General features: G+C 38.8%; 1 protein-coding gene across 3 annotated transcripts; it reads right to left on the reverse strand.

The window, feature by feature from the left end:
• Nucleotides 1–3,304: 3,304 nt before the first annotated feature.
• LOC310941981 (uncharacterized protein) lies at nucleotides 3,305–18,045 on the reverse strand. 3 transcript variants are annotated; one of them, XM_083907250.1, is made up of 9 exons: nucleotides 17,737–18,045; nucleotides 12,295–12,570; nucleotides 11,944–12,201; nucleotides 10,860–11,071; nucleotides 9,601–9,624; nucleotides 7,918–8,050; nucleotides 7,788–7,831; nucleotides 7,270–7,389; nucleotides 3,305–4,588 (listed from the first exon to the last, which is right to left on the reverse strand). In XM_083907250.1, the coding sequence occupies exons 1-9, from the start codon at nucleotides 17,786–17,788 to the stop codon at nucleotides 4,394–4,396; spliced, it is 1,314 nt and encodes a 437-aa protein (XP_083763376.1). In that variant the 5' UTR covers nucleotides 17,789–18,045; the 3' UTR covers nucleotides 3,305–4,393. The 3 variants fall into 3 exon arrangements, with proteins under 3 accessions (XP_083763376.1, XP_083763375.1, XP_083763374.1); XM_083907249.1 differs by having other exon boundaries at nucleotides 10,860–11,065; nucleotides 11,944–12,570; XM_083907248.1 differs by having other exon boundaries at nucleotides 11,944–12,570.
• Between the last annotated feature and the right edge of the window lie 1,051 nt (nucleotides 18,046–19,096).

The following is a 19,096-nucleotide window of genomic DNA, read 5'->3' on the forward strand; positions in this document are numbered from 1 at the left end:
CCGAGGGGCTTCGTGGAGCTAGAGCCCAGATCACCAGTCAATCATAGGGCCAACATTTACACCTCCCTTCAAACTGGAGTCTCTGAAACCTTTTTACAAACCCCCGTACAGTTTGCCATGGACAGTGATTTGGAAAACGCTGCTATACCCTATATCTCCAGTCAATGTGCCTCATGTTAACTTTCTGAAAGACAAATCCCTTCTAATCATTGAAAAAAAAACCATATGTTTCAAAATGATTACATTTATTTTGTTAAACATAAAACATCCTCGGTGTACAAAATGGAAAGCCATGAAAGGTAACAATATTTTTTTTCTGAGCGAGTGTCTTTGTCTTGCTTATGGCTCAATAAGGTAAATGACAATTTACCGTCTAAAAAATGAACCAAAAACAAAATGAATGATTTTTCAAAATGGCATTGCACATCTGCAATTGTACTTTTCCCATTGTCATCAACATGTGGGAATGTAAATGGTGAGTCGACTGCAGCCTAAACATGAGTTTGACTTACCAGCAGCTTGTGGGTCTTGCCAACACACACAGTCGCATTCAAAGTGCTTGTGATCAGTGAGGCGTATTCTTTTAGTGTTACTGTACAATTAAAACATTTTTGGTTCAACATCAAAAGATTAATATAGAGGAATAATGCAATAAGAATAGGATGGCCAGATTGGAATTTGAGAAAGGTTAATTAACCTTAAAAAGGTTTACATTAGTCCATAAATCTTTGTCCCAGAACCCTGTCTCTCTACATTTTGGCAAAGTGATGGAGAATTTAAAGTGTGGAGAAACAATGGATCTTCACCTCCCAACCAGAGGTCTACACAAACATTTTGATGAGAGATCCTTTATCGTACAGCAAGACAACCTTATTTAGCGAGCATTTGTAGCTGCTAAACAGGAGATTGCAACCTCAAAACAAAACCATCAACTGAAAAGGCCTGGACAGTCATCACAAAAGAATAATGCAAGTCCCTCTGTTCCTCTAATTTTGCTCACCCAAAGATTGTGTGTTTCTTTTAAAATTAGTTTTTTTTTAAGTTGTTCCTCAATGTAATTAATTAATTAATTAATTACATAGGAATACAAGCTGTATACAAGCAAAATCAAGGGATTGTCCTCACTGTTCAAATACTTCAGGAGGTATTGTAGAACAGTCCAGTACAGAACCACCTGTGAGCTGGGACTTTTGAATTTTGGGAATTTACAAAGTTTATCATGTTGTATCATCATCACTTTAAGATGAGGTGGTTGTGTCAAAAAGAACTAACTGAAGTGACCTGCTAGCATAAAGAGATAAAACATCAAAATTAATATAACTTATAAATGATGATTTGCTTCTCCAGTTAAGAGATTAGATTTATTTTTTAATAAAAAAGACCCCAGATTTGAAAAAGATGTATATATCTCAGAAAATGTAAAGTAAATGTGAGGGATAATTGATGGTATGCAGACATTTATTTGGCTCATCATACAGTGGTATGCAAAAGTTTGTGCACCACTGTAAATGTTCATGATTTTCCTTTATAACTCATTGGTTGTTTGGATAAGAAATATCAGTCAAATATATCATATAGGAGACAAACACAGTGATATTTAAAACGTGAAATAAAGTTTATATGATTTACAGAAAATGAGCAAGAATTATTTAAACAAAATTAGGCATGTGCATAAATTTAGGCATTAGTCATTTTATTGATTTCAATATATTTAGCACTAATTATTGGAACTCAAAATTGGTTTGGTAACCTCAGTGACCCTTGACCTCCATACACAGGTGAATCCAATCATAAGTGTTTCTCCTCTTTGCATCTTCTCTGAAGAGTGGCAACATGGGAGCCTCAAAACAACTCTTAAATGACCTGAAAACAATGATTGTTCAACATCATGGTTTAGGGGAAGGATACAGAAAGATATCTCAGATATTTAAGCTCTCAGTTTCAACTGTGAGGAACATTGTGAGGAATGTGAAGACCACAGGAACAGTTCTAGTTAAGGCCTGAAGTGGCAGACCAAGAAAAATCTCAGATAAACAGAGGTGAAGGATGGTGAGAACAGTCACAGTCAACCCACAGACCAGCTCCAAAGACCTACAACATCATCTTGCTGCAGATGGTGTCACTGTGCATCGTTCAACTATTCAGCGCACGTTACACAAGGAGATGCTGTATGGAAGAGTAATGCAGAAAAAGCCTACAGTAACATTTGGTGATGGTTCCATCATGCTGTGGAGCTGTGTGGCCAGTGCAGGGACTGGGAATCTTGTTAAAGTTGAGGGTCGCATTGATTCCACTCAATATCATCAGATTCTGGAGAACAATGTCCAGGAATCAGTGACAAAGTTGAAGTTGTGTCGGGGCTGGATCTTTCAACAAGACAACGACCCTAAACACTGCTCAAAATCTACTAAGGCGTTCATGCAGAGGAACAAATACAACGTTCTGGAATGACCATCTCAGTCCCCAGACCTGAATATTATTGAACATTTGTGGTGTGATTTAAAGCGGACTGTCCATGCTCGGAAACCATCAAACCTGACTGAACTGGAGATGTTTTGTAAAGAAGAATGGTCCAAAACACCTTCTGCCAGAATCCAGACTCTAATTAGAAGCTATAGGAAGCGTTTAGAGGCTGTTATTTCTGCAAAAGGAGGATGCACAAAATGTTTCTTTTACCTAAACTTATGCACATGCCTAATTTTGTTGAAATAATTCTTGCACACTTTCTGTAAATTATATAAACTTTATTTCACTTCTCAAATATCACTGTGTTTGTCTCCTATATGATATATTTAACTGAAATGTCTTATTCAAACGACCAATGATTTATAAAGGAAAATCGTGAACATTTACAGTGATGCCCAAACTTTTGCATACGACTGTACTTGATCAGCCTTTTTGTGCAAGAACACTGTTTGGGAAAATATACTTTTAACAACTTCCAATGGTACTATTGACTGTTTATGGTAAAGCTCCTCCACACCAAACTTTACTGTATGAATTAGTCATTTTGTATAATTTTCTATTTTTGTCCCAATCCTGACTCCTGAGTGGCACTCAGTTTTTAAGCTTGTACTACCATTCAGTGAATTTGTAGAAAGCCTTGTAGTATTGTATTGTATGTAATGTATATAATGAATAAAGACTGTATTTTGTTCAGGTTTTTTTTTAAACTGCTCCCTCAGTGGTGTGTTTGCCCTCCAGTGACCATGTACTGTAGAATAAGAAAACTGAACCAAGTGGAAAGATGCTTTTTTTATTTGCAGATGAGCTTCAGTGTGTCAGACTCCTGCTGTTTGCCGTTAGCAGCAAATAAGCCACAATCAAATACTGTAAAAGTACTTTGGGTTAAAAAAAATCTATTATTAGCCCAATAAAACATATGTGGTGTTGGATAATTCCTCATGATTAAAACCCGAGTATACATTTAGCAGCTTTGGCATCACTAAAATAACTTCAGCTGTTTAACAAGGGACCAGGCTATCATAACATGAAATCATTTTCCTTAACTTTAGAAGTTTTTTTTTTTTTTACTGCTTCCTGAAGGCCTTTTCTGTGTGTTAAGAAACAAATACACGAGTATCACGGGAAAAGCTAAACCTTCTATATAAATATGCAATTTGAACACTAGGATGTCCTTTATACTGTACGTTTACAAGATGATAAGCTTCTCTTGAGTCCAGCGATAGATACAGTGAGTAATGATGAGCTGTTGTATTTTTTAGAATCAATACAAGGACACTGTATTGATTGTATTGTCCTGGATTGACTTGGAAAGGAAGCTCAATCTTTGGATTAGAGAGGAGAGATAAGACCATGGTTTATTGGTCTGGATTTATGTTACATGTCTGTTTTCTACCCAGAAAGGGCATTTAGTGATATTTTAGACTATATCAAGTAGTCACAATTTGTTGTAGTATCATAAACTCGGTCTTTATTCTTGTATTTTCTCAATGAAGTAAAAGTAGAACCGCTACAACAGTCAAGTTATAGCCCAGACCAAGTAAGTCACCAGGACTATTGGGTTATCCTGAGCTGGATAGCTTCTGTATGCTACACTATACGTATGCCATGTTTGCGCTTCCACACATGCAGAAGCTAATGTAGAATACAACGATTAGGGTTTTATTTGATTTTATTAGATCAGTGCAGGAACACATAGCATCCCTTTGGCAGTGTAAGACTGTAGCTCTGGATTTGCTGAGTAACAAAAAAAGTGCACAGGAAAGTTGTATTCTGGAGGATAGTGAATGTACAAAATGCTACATTAATATGGTAGCTTGGTGACTCTACTTAATGCAGGTAAATGTAGGAGGGTCCTCTGTAGCTTAAGGGACATACTCCCTGTGCCAGGTCATATCACCCTCTCCTTCCCTTCTTTGCCTCTGTCAGTCTACAGATGTGTGTCCTCCTCATCAGCTATGTCCTCTTTGATCAGATTGTCGATGGGTACAATCCAGCTGTCGCTGAACTCTCCGTTTAGAGCAACCTTCTTCTCCTGCATCTCTGGCTGAACCTCCATCACCTCCAGCGTAGGGTTGTCATGGTAACCATTCTCCACAGTGTGCAGCTCCTCTGTAAGATGTTGCTGCAGAGATTAAGAGGACAAATCTTGAAAAACTGTGCATTCATGTTTGACACCCCAGGTAATCTCTAATATGATTTATTGCCCAGACTGTATTAGCTATTTGGCATTTCAATTGTCTCCTTTTATATTGAAATGACAGTTTTAAAAGCCTCTAACTTGAAACCAACAAAGTTTTACTTTAAACTATGTTAAGGGTTAATGTATATAAGTGAGAAATGGAATATCATTTTAAACTGTAAATCAGAGTCATGTCAGTTGTGCAGAGGATTTGAGGGTCACTAGACCAGCTTTCATTGTCAATGGTCGTGTATAACTATTCAAATACCTTTAAACAATTGCATTGTTTGAAATTAAAATGATAGCTGGGTTTTTTTAAAATTGTTGATGTATGAGGTACTGATACTTACTCATTGACTTTTCTGTGCACACCCTCTGCCTGCTGTCGGCATCAGGGACCAGGACTTGCTGTCACTTAAACATCACCTGGCTGTCTTATTCTAATTCTCAGCGCTACTATCCCTTTAACACTTTAAACCCTAGTCCTATTTTTTAGATCTCTGCTAGAACATTTCATAGCCATAATTAAATGGGTATATCTCTGTAAGCACAAGGTCTATTTGAATATTTTTGAGCACCGAAAGGAGGCTCTCCAAAGCCCCAGAACTAGCCAGGGCGTATCGGTCTGAAATTTCGAGGCGTGAACAGACGTGGAGGACATGCAAACTCCATGCAGAAAGGTCCTTTATGATGCACTATACGTTTGGGTCCACATACACTATAACTAGGTTCACAATGCGACTATAATTAAGTTTTTACAACGGTAGCCTACAGGCCGTACCTGAACGTTGCCTTCTTTGATCTCCGGTTGACCATAAAGTGGATGCATAGGTTAAACATTTGTCCTTGTGTGGTCAGTGATGTCGTCCCTATGGGAGACTGAAGGTCCAATAACATAATAGTAAGAGCACAAGATGATGTATAGGAGGACTAGCAAATGCCCTTTAACCTCTTCTTCCCTGACCCTCTTTTTGGAGTCCCCGCTCGAAAATGACATGCCCAAAGTAAATACACCGTGTTCCAAATTATTATGCAAATTACATTCTTCTCAGATTTTCCTAAATAGTGCAGCAAATGACAGTCTTAATCATTTTCAAGTCATCAACCTTGAGAGAATAATTCAAAATTTTATCGAACAAACCTCCCAACAAACATTGGGGACATGGTTAAAACCTTTGCTTTTGTAAGAGCCATTTTCGTGTGTGGTGTGTTGGACGCAAATCGTCCACTAGGTGCCACTGTTGTGTTGGGGATCACATGTTATTTATCTAGGAGACTTTAGACGGGTAACTGCACTGGTGCTGCTTAGTTGGAGGAGCACAAATAGTTTTGACCGCTGTCGAATGCAACGATTCGCTGGCCTCCTGTTATTGGAAATGTTTGGAAGTCAATGGACACTATATGATTGTGATTGTTGCATGGCTGATAAAATAAAACAACATCAATCAGCAGAAGACAAATTTGGACTGTTATTTCGAATCACTACAGGATCGGCATAACGGCACATTGGGCGTGTCAGCTAAATCGTTAGCCACTTTAATATTTGTTTGTTATTAGCCCATATAGCAGCCCCTCAGTGGCTTTAAGTTTTAGGGTTAGCCATTACAGCTTTTTAAGGTCAATATTGTGATGTCGTTTCAATCATTATTGGATAATTGGATAAGTATAATCTTGTAGCCCAGGTTCTGCTGTTTAAGTAGACGTGAAACATTCTAATTTCGTGATAAGTGCATTATTTCGCACTGTGCTTACTAAGAGGTTCTCTTGAGCTTAAAGGGTTAATAATCAGTAGTCCTAATGCTTACATGGTGAAAACATGGTGATGCTTCACCATTTGGTGATGATCTACACTGCAGCCAACACTGCGGAGCTGTTGTCCATCTTTATATGGTGTCAGTGTACTATTATCAATGATTGCTAGTTATAAATGTGCTTATAAACCAAAGTATTAAACAAATTTAAATTGTGAAGGCAATAAAGTGAAGAAATAACCACATTCTTTGTGACTTTCTCTCCTTTAACGAATGCCTCTGAACCAAGTTTGACAATGTCTTTGTAGACTCTTATTCCTCCAGGTCAAAGTTCTCCAATAGTAGCAACTGAATTTCTTGAATATAGATTACAATAGTGTGGAAAAGTTCATTTATTTAAGTAATTCAACTCAAATAGTGAAACCCTGTATTAAATAAATTCAATAAACACAGACTGAAGTAGTTGAAGTTTTGGTTCTTTTAATTGTGATGATTTTGGCTCACATTTAACAAGAACCCAAAATTTGGTATCTCAAAAAAACAAACTTGGTCATAAGACCAATTAATTGAGCCACAATCATCACAATTAAAAGAACCAAAGACTTTAACTACTTCAGTCTGTGTGTACTGAATGTATATAATACACAAGGTTCACTATTTGAGTTGAATTACTGAAATAAATGAACTTTTCCACGATATACTAATTTATTGAGATGCACATGTAAGTAAATTAAAAGTCCAGTTCCTCAATGACTTCTGGAAACAGGTATGGAGGTGTTGGGTGACCAGCTGCTACAAGGGGAAACCTCAAAAAGAAAGAACCGCAAAAATGTGATGGTCTTCTCTGTCACGTTGTAGTGTAAAAACACCAACCTGATTCTCATTGTATGGCCTGCGGTGGTGTGAGGCACAAACGGCAAGGATGACGATCATGATGAGCAGAGCTCCACAGGAGGCCAGGATGGCTATTAGGGTTTTGTTATCTGTTGGCGTCTTTGAGAAGAAAACACAAGAACATGTTTTTAGATGAATCTTTGCAGTCACACTTAATGACCAATGACTAGGAGTCGCACATTCTGACTGATATCTCTTCACAATTAACAAAATCATGCCTGAACCAGGTTAGTTTCATGTCAACTGGTCAACTACTGAATGATTATTGTACCAGTGCTGTCTGTAATTTCTGTCATGTCTTTTTATTCTCTCTGATGATGGTTTGTTCTATTTCTCCGTGAGGTTTTGGACCCCATCACCCTATAAGGGTCTGGGATTTGCTGGATCTGGCAATCTGACATCTCACTGAAAGTTATGTAGCATGAACTAAGCTTTAGTATGCTGCTTTTAACGTGCAAATTAATTAAAATGCAAAATATGACATATGTAGTCCTTACCTTGGAGCGTTCCTCATAATACTGGGTTGCGACGCTGGGTTTCACTGCAAGAAAAATTTCAAATAATTTGTCTTTTAACCAAATCTCTAATGACAAAAAATGACTTCAGCGATGGGGAAGGGTGCTTTACCTTTGCCAATTATCTCCACACTTTCAATATGTACTTTTCCTTTTTGGTGTCTCCATAGCAGTGTACAGTTTCCATCTTGCAAATTTGCCATCAGTCGCTGGCACATGTCCATGAACACCTCGTTTTTCCCCGTCTGAAGGTATAATTACACATCTGTAAAAATCTACATATTAATTCCATCAATGCTATAGTACATAGCCTAAATGCACAGCTGCTACTGCACTCTAACAGTGTGGGTAAATGAAATAGGTGTGGAAATGATATCTTCTCCACCCAGTGACCAAAATCCTTTTCAGCTGACTTCAATTCTTACTATAATGTTGCTGCAGTCTGTGTGCAATATCTACCCAAAGAACCCACATGGGGTGACAGGTACTTTAGAAAATGATGACTACAAATGACTCTATTCAGTTATCTGCTGTTTCCTACATCATTACTGCGTATTTGGATCAAAAAGTTGTATACTGACTTTCCGTGTTATAAAATCTAGTTCAGTGTGTCAAGTCATCACACACAAAATGTTTGAATCTTTTCTTCTAATTTTCTAATTTTTAATGTCATGAGTCATATTGATGTATTGCTCTCTGGTGAATTTTGACTTTGACCAAAGAAAGTCAATAAAACTACCCACAGTTCACTGATGTTGACAATATGGTTTAACTTCTTGTTAAACAGACACGAAGCAACGTGTCATTCTCACGACAGTGACACTCAAAGCTGCAGCAGACAGGATCGCTAGACTCACTGAAAGTCTATTGAGCAACAGTTGTCTGGGAGAAAATGTCTTGTTCATTTAAGAGGTCATAAAAAAGTGTTCAGAGTGGTTCAAGGCAGTCCTGATACTTTATCAGTTGCCCTTTGTTGTAGCTGCTTGTTGAGTTTAATTTGCAGATACACTTGCTGATGTGACATGTGCCTCAAAGCAATCTCTTCATCTCTGAAACTGCATATACGTGTTTTTTTGTATTTTTTTGTCCAACTCCCATTTAGACTCTTTGCACTGTAGGCAATCAACAATAAAAACACTCTGCCTACCTTTTAATATTTAATTTTGAAACTACAAATTCTGATCATGTGATAAACTTGATGCTGATTGTTTTGAGCTATACACACACTGCTTATATGATATGCAAAATTTAGTGATAAAAGAAATTCACCAAAGCCACGAAGAAAAACAGTCTGTTCACAAACATAAGCAGTTATCCTTCATAGATAACGGCAGATTCTATCTGAGTGGATGCTTCTGTTACAAAGGTGTTTTCCCTCACAATTAGTCTAACAAGTAATATATACTATACTTAGGATTTACTTACAAAATAGATCATTATTTGGCTTAAACGACTTTGGACAAGGAGGGAGATAAGACAGTGTTAATATTGGTCTGGTATTTAGGCAAAGAGAACTCCTGTAAATTTGTAAAAAATGTTGCTTAGATAGTCCCTGACCAAGCATTAATAAACAAAAACAAATGTGCCAAGTTTAATTCTACACCTGAACCAGCTTGAGGGAGGATCATCAAAAGTCCGGGCATGGAACTGATATAAAAGTCATACATGTGCTGATGAAATGTTATTAAATCAACATCGACGTAGACAGGCCAATACAGAGGCTTGATAAACCTGAGCACTTTATACAGGTACTGTTTATGTAAACATAAACTCAAATCAAAATGGAAACCCTTACCTCCTGTTTGTTGTTTAGAGAATACTGTAAGAGAAATAACAAAAAAGAAACAAGTCAGTCCAAAGCACCAATGGGCCATAAAATGTGACTTTTCTGAAATATGTTGATGGTTGTACACATAGTCCTGATTGTGTGGCCACAGTGCACCATCAATGACACGGACCCACGTCCTCAAAAAAAACGTTTTAATCTTGCTGTTAGTCTTCTTACTGGAAACTGAGGCTTGTGATAAACTCACTCTCCCACACAAAAACATCCACATATACAGTATATGTAGCAGAGTATACATCTGTAGGTTGAGTAGCAGAGTTGCCAAATTTTCTCTGCCAACGCCAAACAGCTTATTCTGCTATTGAGTCGTGTTTGGTGTTGTTTATTGGATTAGATGATTGAAATCTGAAGAAACAAGATTTTCAGAGATTACCTCCAGAATTTGAGAGAAGAGGATGGAATGGTCTGCCTGCAGTCTTGACTTCATACTCGCTCACGTCGGATTGCACCATTTGCAAGGTGTTTGCAAGTGTGTCTCTGATGTGCACATCACTCTGACGACCACTTGTTTTCACATTATTAACAGTTTCCCATCATCACCACTAAGTGTCGCCAAAGGAACAATAGCTGTAGAAACGGGCGTACGCCAGCCATGAAGTTGGCGTGGACACCTCACATTTCCACGGTCATTTCACGTTTCATAAATCTGAACGTGAGCGTGGAAAAGGACGTACGCCACGTTTTTGTGCGTACGCAACCTTTGTACACGAGGCCCCAGGATTGTGAGCCAGTTCCGACTTCTACATGCTGTCCTGTTAGATCGCTGTGCCACACTGGATCAGCATCAGCATGCACACAAACAGGCTCCTAGACTAGAGTGATTACTCTTTGCACAAATCCAATTTGACAAACAACCCTCTTACAATGTTTCTCCCCTCAAACTATTCACTTGAAATGATTTCCCCAACCCTCAGTGCGTAGAGGAGTGGATCTTAAGTCTTTAGATCTTCAGGATTTACAGTATTTGCCGCAGTCTGTCACTCTAAATGTCTTTTTTGCCATTAGACGCTGTACAAATCACCTTGCACCTTGATTTCTGATTCTGTGAACTTCCTCTCTCTGTTGCTCTCTGTTTGCTAGGATTGTCCAGTCACTCCCGATCAAGAATGTTAATCTGTTATTATTAAAACCATTTGCGAGGTCATTGTGATTTATAAAGGGAAACTTTAATTAGGCCCCAGAATCCTTCATGAAAAGCCCTGTCTCACCTGATATCTGTTTTGCTGATACTCTGTGGTAGTGTCCATGAAGGTGGTGGTTTGCTGGGATGTGGTTCCACTTGTGTTTGTGTTTTCAGGTGCAAGAGACCCTCTTGTGGTCAGAGTGGGGAGGGTGTTGCTGGTCTCTGGCTTCCCAGCTGGCTGTGTGGCCCCTGATGATCCCTGTCCATTACTTGTCACAGTCAGAGTTGTTTCTGTATCTCAAACAGAAATAACACAACAACAATACATATGATGTCCCCAGATAATCATGCAACAACACTGACAGCTGTAAATGGCCTGTATTCATCAGTGTTGGAAATGTTACTTAAATTAAACAGTTACTCATTACTTCTCCCAAAAAGTAACTGAATTTGTTACTGCGGTACAAACAAGTTACTCGGGAAAGTAACTTTTGCGTTACTTTCAAGTACATTTTAAATGATAAATCTTAATATTATAATGAAATGGACACTTAATGCGACAAATTACTGATAGAAATATATGAACACAAATCTAAACTATTATAATGTTGCTGTGGGACAAAGCGAGTCTAACCTGAATACCAGTGATTTGCATCACTTTTTTTGGCAGTAACAGCGTTTTCATGATAGAAACAGTAATTAATTAGACTACTTACCGTTAATAATATCTCTAATATCGTTACTCCTATCACTGGTATTCATATAGTGCTTTTCTAGTCTTGATGACCACTCAAAGCTGCTTTACCCTACAGTTTGGCCAGTCACCCATTCACATTCACTCACACATTCATACATATTTACTGGAAGTGAATGAATGGTACAACTGTCATTATCACAGTCCTCACTGTGAGTGAAAAAAAAAGACCAGCACCACAAAAGTATGAGTTTACACACAATAAATCGCCCTTTACATTGGTTCAGCTGTACTTCACAGGAGAGTAGTGTGTGTTTCTATGTTTAATTTAAAGTTGCAATACAACAAAAACATCTGAATTGAAATATACTTCCATGAAGTGAACTACCTTCAAACCTCAATCACAGAGACCCTTTCACGCTTACCAGTGAGTTAATTATGCTATTGGGAATAGGGAATTGACAGGAAAACATACCTCCTTTGCTGATCTCAGAAGCAGTGGTGGGTCGAGTTGCGGTTTGTTGTCTTGAGACATATGTTGAGATCTTTGTCTGTAACAAGTCACCACTGCCAGTTGTTGTGGCTCTTCCAACAGTTGTTGTAGCTGCTGTAGCTGCTGTAGCTGTTGTAGCTGTTGTAGCTGTTGTAGCTATTGTAGCTGCAGCTGTTGTGGCTGCAGCTGCTGTAGCTGTTGTAGCTGCTGTAGCTCTTGTAGCTGCTGCAGCTGTTGTAGCTGCAGCTGTTGTGGCTGCAGCTGCTGTAGCTGTTGTTGCTGCTGTAGCTGTTGTAGCTGTTGTAGCTGCTGTAGCTGCTGCAGCTGTTGTACCTCGGATTTTAGTGTTGGGGGTGCTAAAGGTAATATTCTTGTTTTGATGAGTCGTTGTCGTTGATGGGTTGTTTGTAAGGGATGATTGGGGTTGTGTTTGGACATCCTTGGTGGGCACTGCAGTTGTGGTGATTATTCCCGTGCTAACTTTAGTAGTTGTATATGATTGTATTATATCACCTTTGTTTGTTGCCACAATTTGCTGAGTTTTAGATGTGCTGACAACTGCTGGACTCTGAGTAATGGAATCTGAACAGATGCTGTGAAACAGGGAGCCTGCAGAGGAAAAACATGACAGATTAGCCCAATATCTGATTGATAGATTCATTTTTTTTTTAACATATCTCAGAATCAAATTAAAATGTTCACATCATTAACGCATTGTGTAAGTCATTACATGGTTAAACCAGTTGTCATACTGTCAAGCATTTTATTCTACACATTCATGAGTTTTGTCCTGAATTGATATATTGCTCAGGTGAATCTTGGCTTTCACTAATGAAGGAGAACACAGCTGTGTTTTATTGTAATCTCAGGCTCAGCGAGATCTCTGAAAAAACCCGGTCCGGTTACGTAAACAGCGGTTCTCCTGAACAGCAGATTCTCCTGCTCCGGGCACTAGTCCGGGCACATCCGGTTGCGTACATTGAACCGCAGAAGAAGAAGAATAACGTCCGTTGTGGAGGTGTTTCACGAGCGACAGTGTCTTCTGACTCTGGGTCTGACTCCGGGTCAAAGGTCGTCAAAGGGACTGAGGCGGGGAGTCGTGAAGAAGCTATTTTTAAACACTGTTAAAACAATGTTTTGATAATGAGTAGCAGTGCATCCACCGTTCCAGAGGGGGGAGCTGTGCTTCTGAGAGCGCGTGTGCTGAAAATGTCACTTCCGGGTATTGGCCAATCACAAGACAGTTGGGAAGCTGGGGTGAGAGTTGAGTCTGAAATATCGCGGCTGGGGAACAGCGTCAGAAAAGAGGATTTCTATCGGCTCGCTTACTGCAACTAGGAGGTTTTTGACCATAAAAACAAGTTAATGTATGTAAGTAGACCTCCATAACTAACATATATGTGCAACAGGACCACTCTATGTGAGCTTTAATGGTGTGGGTGAGGTAAAAACACAATTGTATCGGTGACAAATCAGGTCAGCAAGAGCCAATTGTGGTGATGGGTGAACATCTTTGCAAATATTGAACATTATTCTGGAAATGTATTGACGTGACTGAGAAAGTGTAATACTGCACTTTGTTTATATATAAATGTTTTGCTTTTTTTTGCTTCATTAGAAAAAGCTGCTCACAGAATGAGCTTAGAGAATTTGTAAACTGTGCAAATGGTTATTTCCATGCAAACATTTTCAATATGGACCTGAGTGGAGGCAACAATCAAATCTACATCAAGCCTAAACTGGCCAAATTGGAGCACTTAGCTGTAGGGTAGATGGATGTGAACTGTAAATGACAGAGACGTTTCCTCACAACGTGGTGGAGAATGGCAGGGTGCAGCGTAGCTGTTGCCTCGCAGCAAAAAGACTACTTCTCGCCCCAGTCCGAGCGAGGGCCTTTCTGCATGGAGTGTTTATGTTCTCCACATGGCATCGTACAGCTACCACATTTTTTTAACATTACTTGTCTTGTACGTGTCTCCCCAGGCATATCGGTCTGAAATTGCAGAAGACCTGATAAGCGCAGCTACAGGGTGTCTGACAGGCCTTTTACAGTGATTGTGGTGCTGCACTTTATGGATCAACAGACTTTAAAGTGGTGAGTTTTACGTTTTTACTTCACCCAGTAAATGGTTTGACTATAGTATTAATTATGCACATGTATATTCCAATTAACTAGCCTACGCTGTCGCGGGCCGACAGCAAGGGGTATATCCGCGAACTTGTCCAATCCTCAACTTTCCAATATACCCAAAGTATACGCACTTGCACCTGCCACTAACTGTTTTAATTAATTATTAATAAATTCAACAAAATAACTGTTAAATATTATGATATAATGCTGACTACACTTTATACATGTTCAAAGTATCCATATAAACTCCATATTGAACACAGAATACCTGAACTCATAAATTTCTCTCTAGTTTTTAATAAAACTAGTTAACCTATTATACCTTGTTAAATATTATGAATATTAAAATGCTAACCACACCTGCCATATCTTCAAAGTGTCCAAATGTCATGAAAAAGCATACACTATGTTTATTACATTTCATGAAAAAGCTACAATATGTTCAAACTTTCCATTCAATGCATTAATAAAAAAATGGAGGCTTAACTATTTTTATATGATAATTAATAAATGTATATTATAATCTAATAAATATTATGAATAAGTGCTAAATAAATTTTTCTGTGTTCACTAATAAGTTAACCAGTTAACTTATTATGTAACTATTACCAATCATAGCCAAAGTAATAATGATTGTACTTGTAGATAGTTGTTACATGAATCATTGTACATTTGAAGGCAATATCTCCATCAGTCTGGAAGATAAAGCCCAAAATGTGTTTTTAGCATAATAAATAAATTAATTTGCTAATTAATAATAAAGCTACAAAGATAGGGATAATTCTCAGGTGGTATGTGATGCTTGCATCAGGAGCTGCTCTCGCTCTCCTCGTCAGCACAGCCTGTGTCTTGTGATTTTATACATTCCATACCATGTTAGCAGGTGTACATTGCAACAGAATAGAACAGTTAGTACATCTTCTTACTATAAAGTAAGTTGTGTCTGTCTGTCTGTGTGTCTGTGACAGGCATATCTCACTGACCGTTAGTTAGATCGACCTAAGATTTTGGATATGGGTTGAGCTTGGCCCGGTGGTGTACATCCTTGATTTTCAAATTTTTTGTGATGAATTTTTTGCAGATTTATCACGCTGCACTTTCACTGATTTATCACTCTACACCAGGCAGGCAACAGCTCATCAGCAGCAGCTGCGTTGTCTGGGGCCGGGAGGTGGGAGTGAAAAAGCTGTCCTTAAGCCCAATTTATACTCCTGCGTAAAGTGCTTGTCCCCTAAAGATCATCTAAACACATATGCTGATCATCAGTGGATATATGTGGATGTGATTTAGGTGTGTGGAGGCAAGAAAACAGCATGGGGGTGAGACTATTGTTTTCTTTCAGGGAAGTCAGGCAGTGATTGTTGAACACTGGATATAGGCAGCAACCATGGGTGTGGTGTTTCCAAGTTATTGTGTGTGGCATCCTGTCCTGCCCACTACAAATCCAGGAAGAGAAAATGATGAAGCAGTGTGGTTGAACTCCACAACAAAAGATGAAGAAATAGCGCGATCACACACGGGACCAACTGTAACTAGTCCATACCAAGTAGACTCTAAACAAGTAACAAGAATTGTTATAATCATAACATGTGTCAGCAGCTATCTACAAGGGACACACACACACACACCTCAGAGCTGAGGCATGAGGGGAGTTCACACAAAATGATGCTGTATAGGAAAAGATAACAGGAGCTGAGGAATGAAAACACAGAGAAGAAGAGCAAAGTCAAGGACCATGATGGTACCAGTCACAGGCATAATTAATGGATACTTGTGTGTGCAGCCTGGTATGCAGGGAGAGAGGGAGTGGGAGGTTTACAGTCCAGGAGAAGGCAATCAGCTCTTCATCACCATCGAACAATAATGAAACACTCAGGTTCCTCTGAGCGTCAACATGCCAACTTTGCATGGCCTTAGAAAACACATCCATTACATCTGGATGTGATACAGGGCGTGTCAGTCCTATGAGGTTACGCTGTATAGAAATGTCATATTCATGTACTGCAAAAATGACAGAAATGTGTGATTATGATTCTAATCTTTGCACAAAACAGCAACGTGAAGGCACACAATTTGCAAAATCACAGAGAAGTACATTAAGCGTAACACAGTTATGCAAGAAAAATGATCAAAAAAGGAGAAGAAACAGGTGGAATCAGACAGTTTGATAATACAAGGAATTATTATTATTATTAGGTTTGATTATAAACAGTCCCAGTCATATGTTTTACATATTCGGATTGGTTATATGTGTCCATATTGGAAGTAAAATTTTGAAAAAGAATTAAATGCTTAGCAGGTTCCATTGCTAATACCCCTTATTACAAAACTGAACACTAAAACTATTTGAAAAATAAACCAAACTAAAACTAAGCATTTACAAAAATAAAAATTCATATCCACACCCTTAAAACAACCCTTCATATAAATGTAGATCTGCAAAGCTTAATGTAGAAAGACAATTCACCATGATACAAGAAATAATACACATTCACAAAATAGAAGTATCTGTTTCCTACACACCAGAAACGTGGGTCAAATTAAATACAGTTGAAAGTGCATGTTCTAGTGTTCAAATTACAGTTAAATTAAGACTATAGTTATGGTTATTTTTTAAATTGTTCTTCTTAATGATCTGCCTCCTGAGATGAAAGATGACTTTACATTTTTAGGAACGTTCTTTGATTACACTCTAACAAAGAATGGATTTCTTCTTCATCATTTAAATGCAATGCAGCAATTGTGTCTAATGAAGACTCGTATGTTATAATACTTTAAGAGATTGTGTAGTGGGGGTTAGGGTTTGCAGTAGCTCTATTGAAATGTATGCACATGTTATCTGGGGATAAACAACAAACACGGAATATCCTGAATTATAGAGATGAGCAGTAAGATCAATGGGCTAAAGCAGAAGTCATTTGTAAAAATCAGCTGAGATTAGCACAGCTCACTCTCATGTGGAGGATACATCGGTAAACGATGGATGGATGTTTGTTTGCAACTTTATTTTGCAGCAGGAAACTTAAATGTACTTTGCACTATGCAAACTCGTCTTCACCAAAGTCCATAAAGAAAATCATTCCATTTACATTCACAGCATACACAACGTATTGATCCACTGCTTCCTCCATCACTAAGTTGACATTCTCTATGGACTTTGATGTGACAGAATAATGAGAGGTTTACATTCACGTGATGATGAGACTGTAAACTTCAACATAGATGGAATCAGATGGGCTCTTTGTTAAGTGGTCAAAATGCTGACATTTGTGAACCCCACTGACAATGAAACCATCTTCATTATCTCTATTTTTTTTATTATTATTATTATTATTATTATTTACTGAGTTTATTGTGTTGTGGTTTTAACTAACCCTGTGAGGACAAAGACAAAGTTTCCTCATCTTTTGTCAAAACAATAAACAATAACATTATAACCATAGCGTATACATTATGACTTTACATAGTAAGAGTCACATTATTCTCCTTTGTGCTGGATTATAGCACTTGATGCTGCTGATCCAAAAACACAAATCTATAGCCCAAGATAAGGACTGGTCAACTATTCAAATATATATATAAGTCGTGCCGTGATTGATTGAAGTTTGTTTCGTGCAGTTAATAAAAGTAAAAAGTGAACTCACTGAGTGAAAGCAGCAGCCACGCGATCCTCATTGTCCTGTTTTTGTCCAACATTCATGCAATCTTTCACTTGGTGCAGAACAGATGATGAACCGTCCTCTCTCTCTCTCTCTCTCTCTCTTCTTGAGTTTGTAAAGTGAAGGACACACAGTCTCCCTGAACAGCGTGTTGTTATTTCGTTCTTCTTTTCAAAATGAAAGCAAAGAATGCTTTTGTTCGTTCCCTTTCTCTCTCCCGTCTGCACCGAGTTGCGGATTTGGAAGAAGAAGAAGAAGAAGGAGAGTGTTTCTGATGTTTCCTAGGCTGCCGTTGTTGCTCGCGCTCTCTCTCTCTCTCTCTCTCTCTCTCTCTCTCTCTACACACACACATCAGCACTGTGGTGCATGCACCACAGTGCTGATGTGTGTGTACTTCTTCATGCATACACCATGTCTGTTAACTCTTTTAACTTCTGAGAAAACCTTGGAGTGAGACATCGTGTCGTGCTTTACACCAGTGTTTTTCCAACCAGTGTGTCGTGAGAGATCGTCAGGTTTGCCGTGGGAAATGATCCAATTTCACCTAATTGGTCTAAAAACATTCTTAATTAATTATCTGCAAATAACATGGATATAAATATTCAAGACACTTTGATAAGAATGACTACATTGTTAATATAGGCTAGTGATGGGCTCTGCAGTTCATTTGAGTGTACTGAATCACTTGAATCGGTTCATTAAAATGATTCGTTCAAAAGATTCGTTCACCGAATCGTTGTGCGTTGTGCCCCGCTACGTGACTCACCTCCTCCCTGAGTGCAGTACGTGCACGTCGCGGGTCATAGAGTGAGTGAGTGACAGCGCGGACGAGATTCATGTCCTCAGCGTCAGTTCACCTGCTCTCTGTGTGTCAGTTCATCTCTCAGCGTCAGTTCACCTGCTCTCTGTGTGTCAGTTCGTCTCTCAGCGTCAGTTCACCTGCTCTCTGTGTGTCAGTTCGTCTCTCAGCGTCAGTTCACCAGCTCTCTGTGTGTCAGTTCGTTTGTACGTGCGAATCATGAACAGCGATGCAAAGAACAGTGCTCTGGCCACAACAGACTGGTAAAATAACTCCAGCATCTTGCTGCATACATCAAAGTATCGCAGCCTCCTCAGAAAGAAGAGCCTGCTCATCCCCTTCCTGTACACAGCACTGGTGTTACCCTTCCAGTCCAGTCTGTTGTTTCAACCTCACACCGAGGAATGTGTAACCCTCCACCATCTCTATGTGCTCCTCCAGCTCCATCAGTGGTTGTGGAGCTGTCCTCTACCTCCTGAAGTCCACCACCATCTCCTTGGTCTTGGTCACATTCAGAAGCAGGTGGTTCTCACTGGCCCACTTCAC

This window comes from Microchirus variegatus (genome assembly GCF_963457635.1).
Source record: "Microchirus variegatus genome assembly, chromosome: 20".
NCBI classification, from domain to species: Eukaryota; Metazoa; Chordata; class Actinopteri; order Pleuronectiformes; family Soleidae; genus Microchirus; species Microchirus variegatus.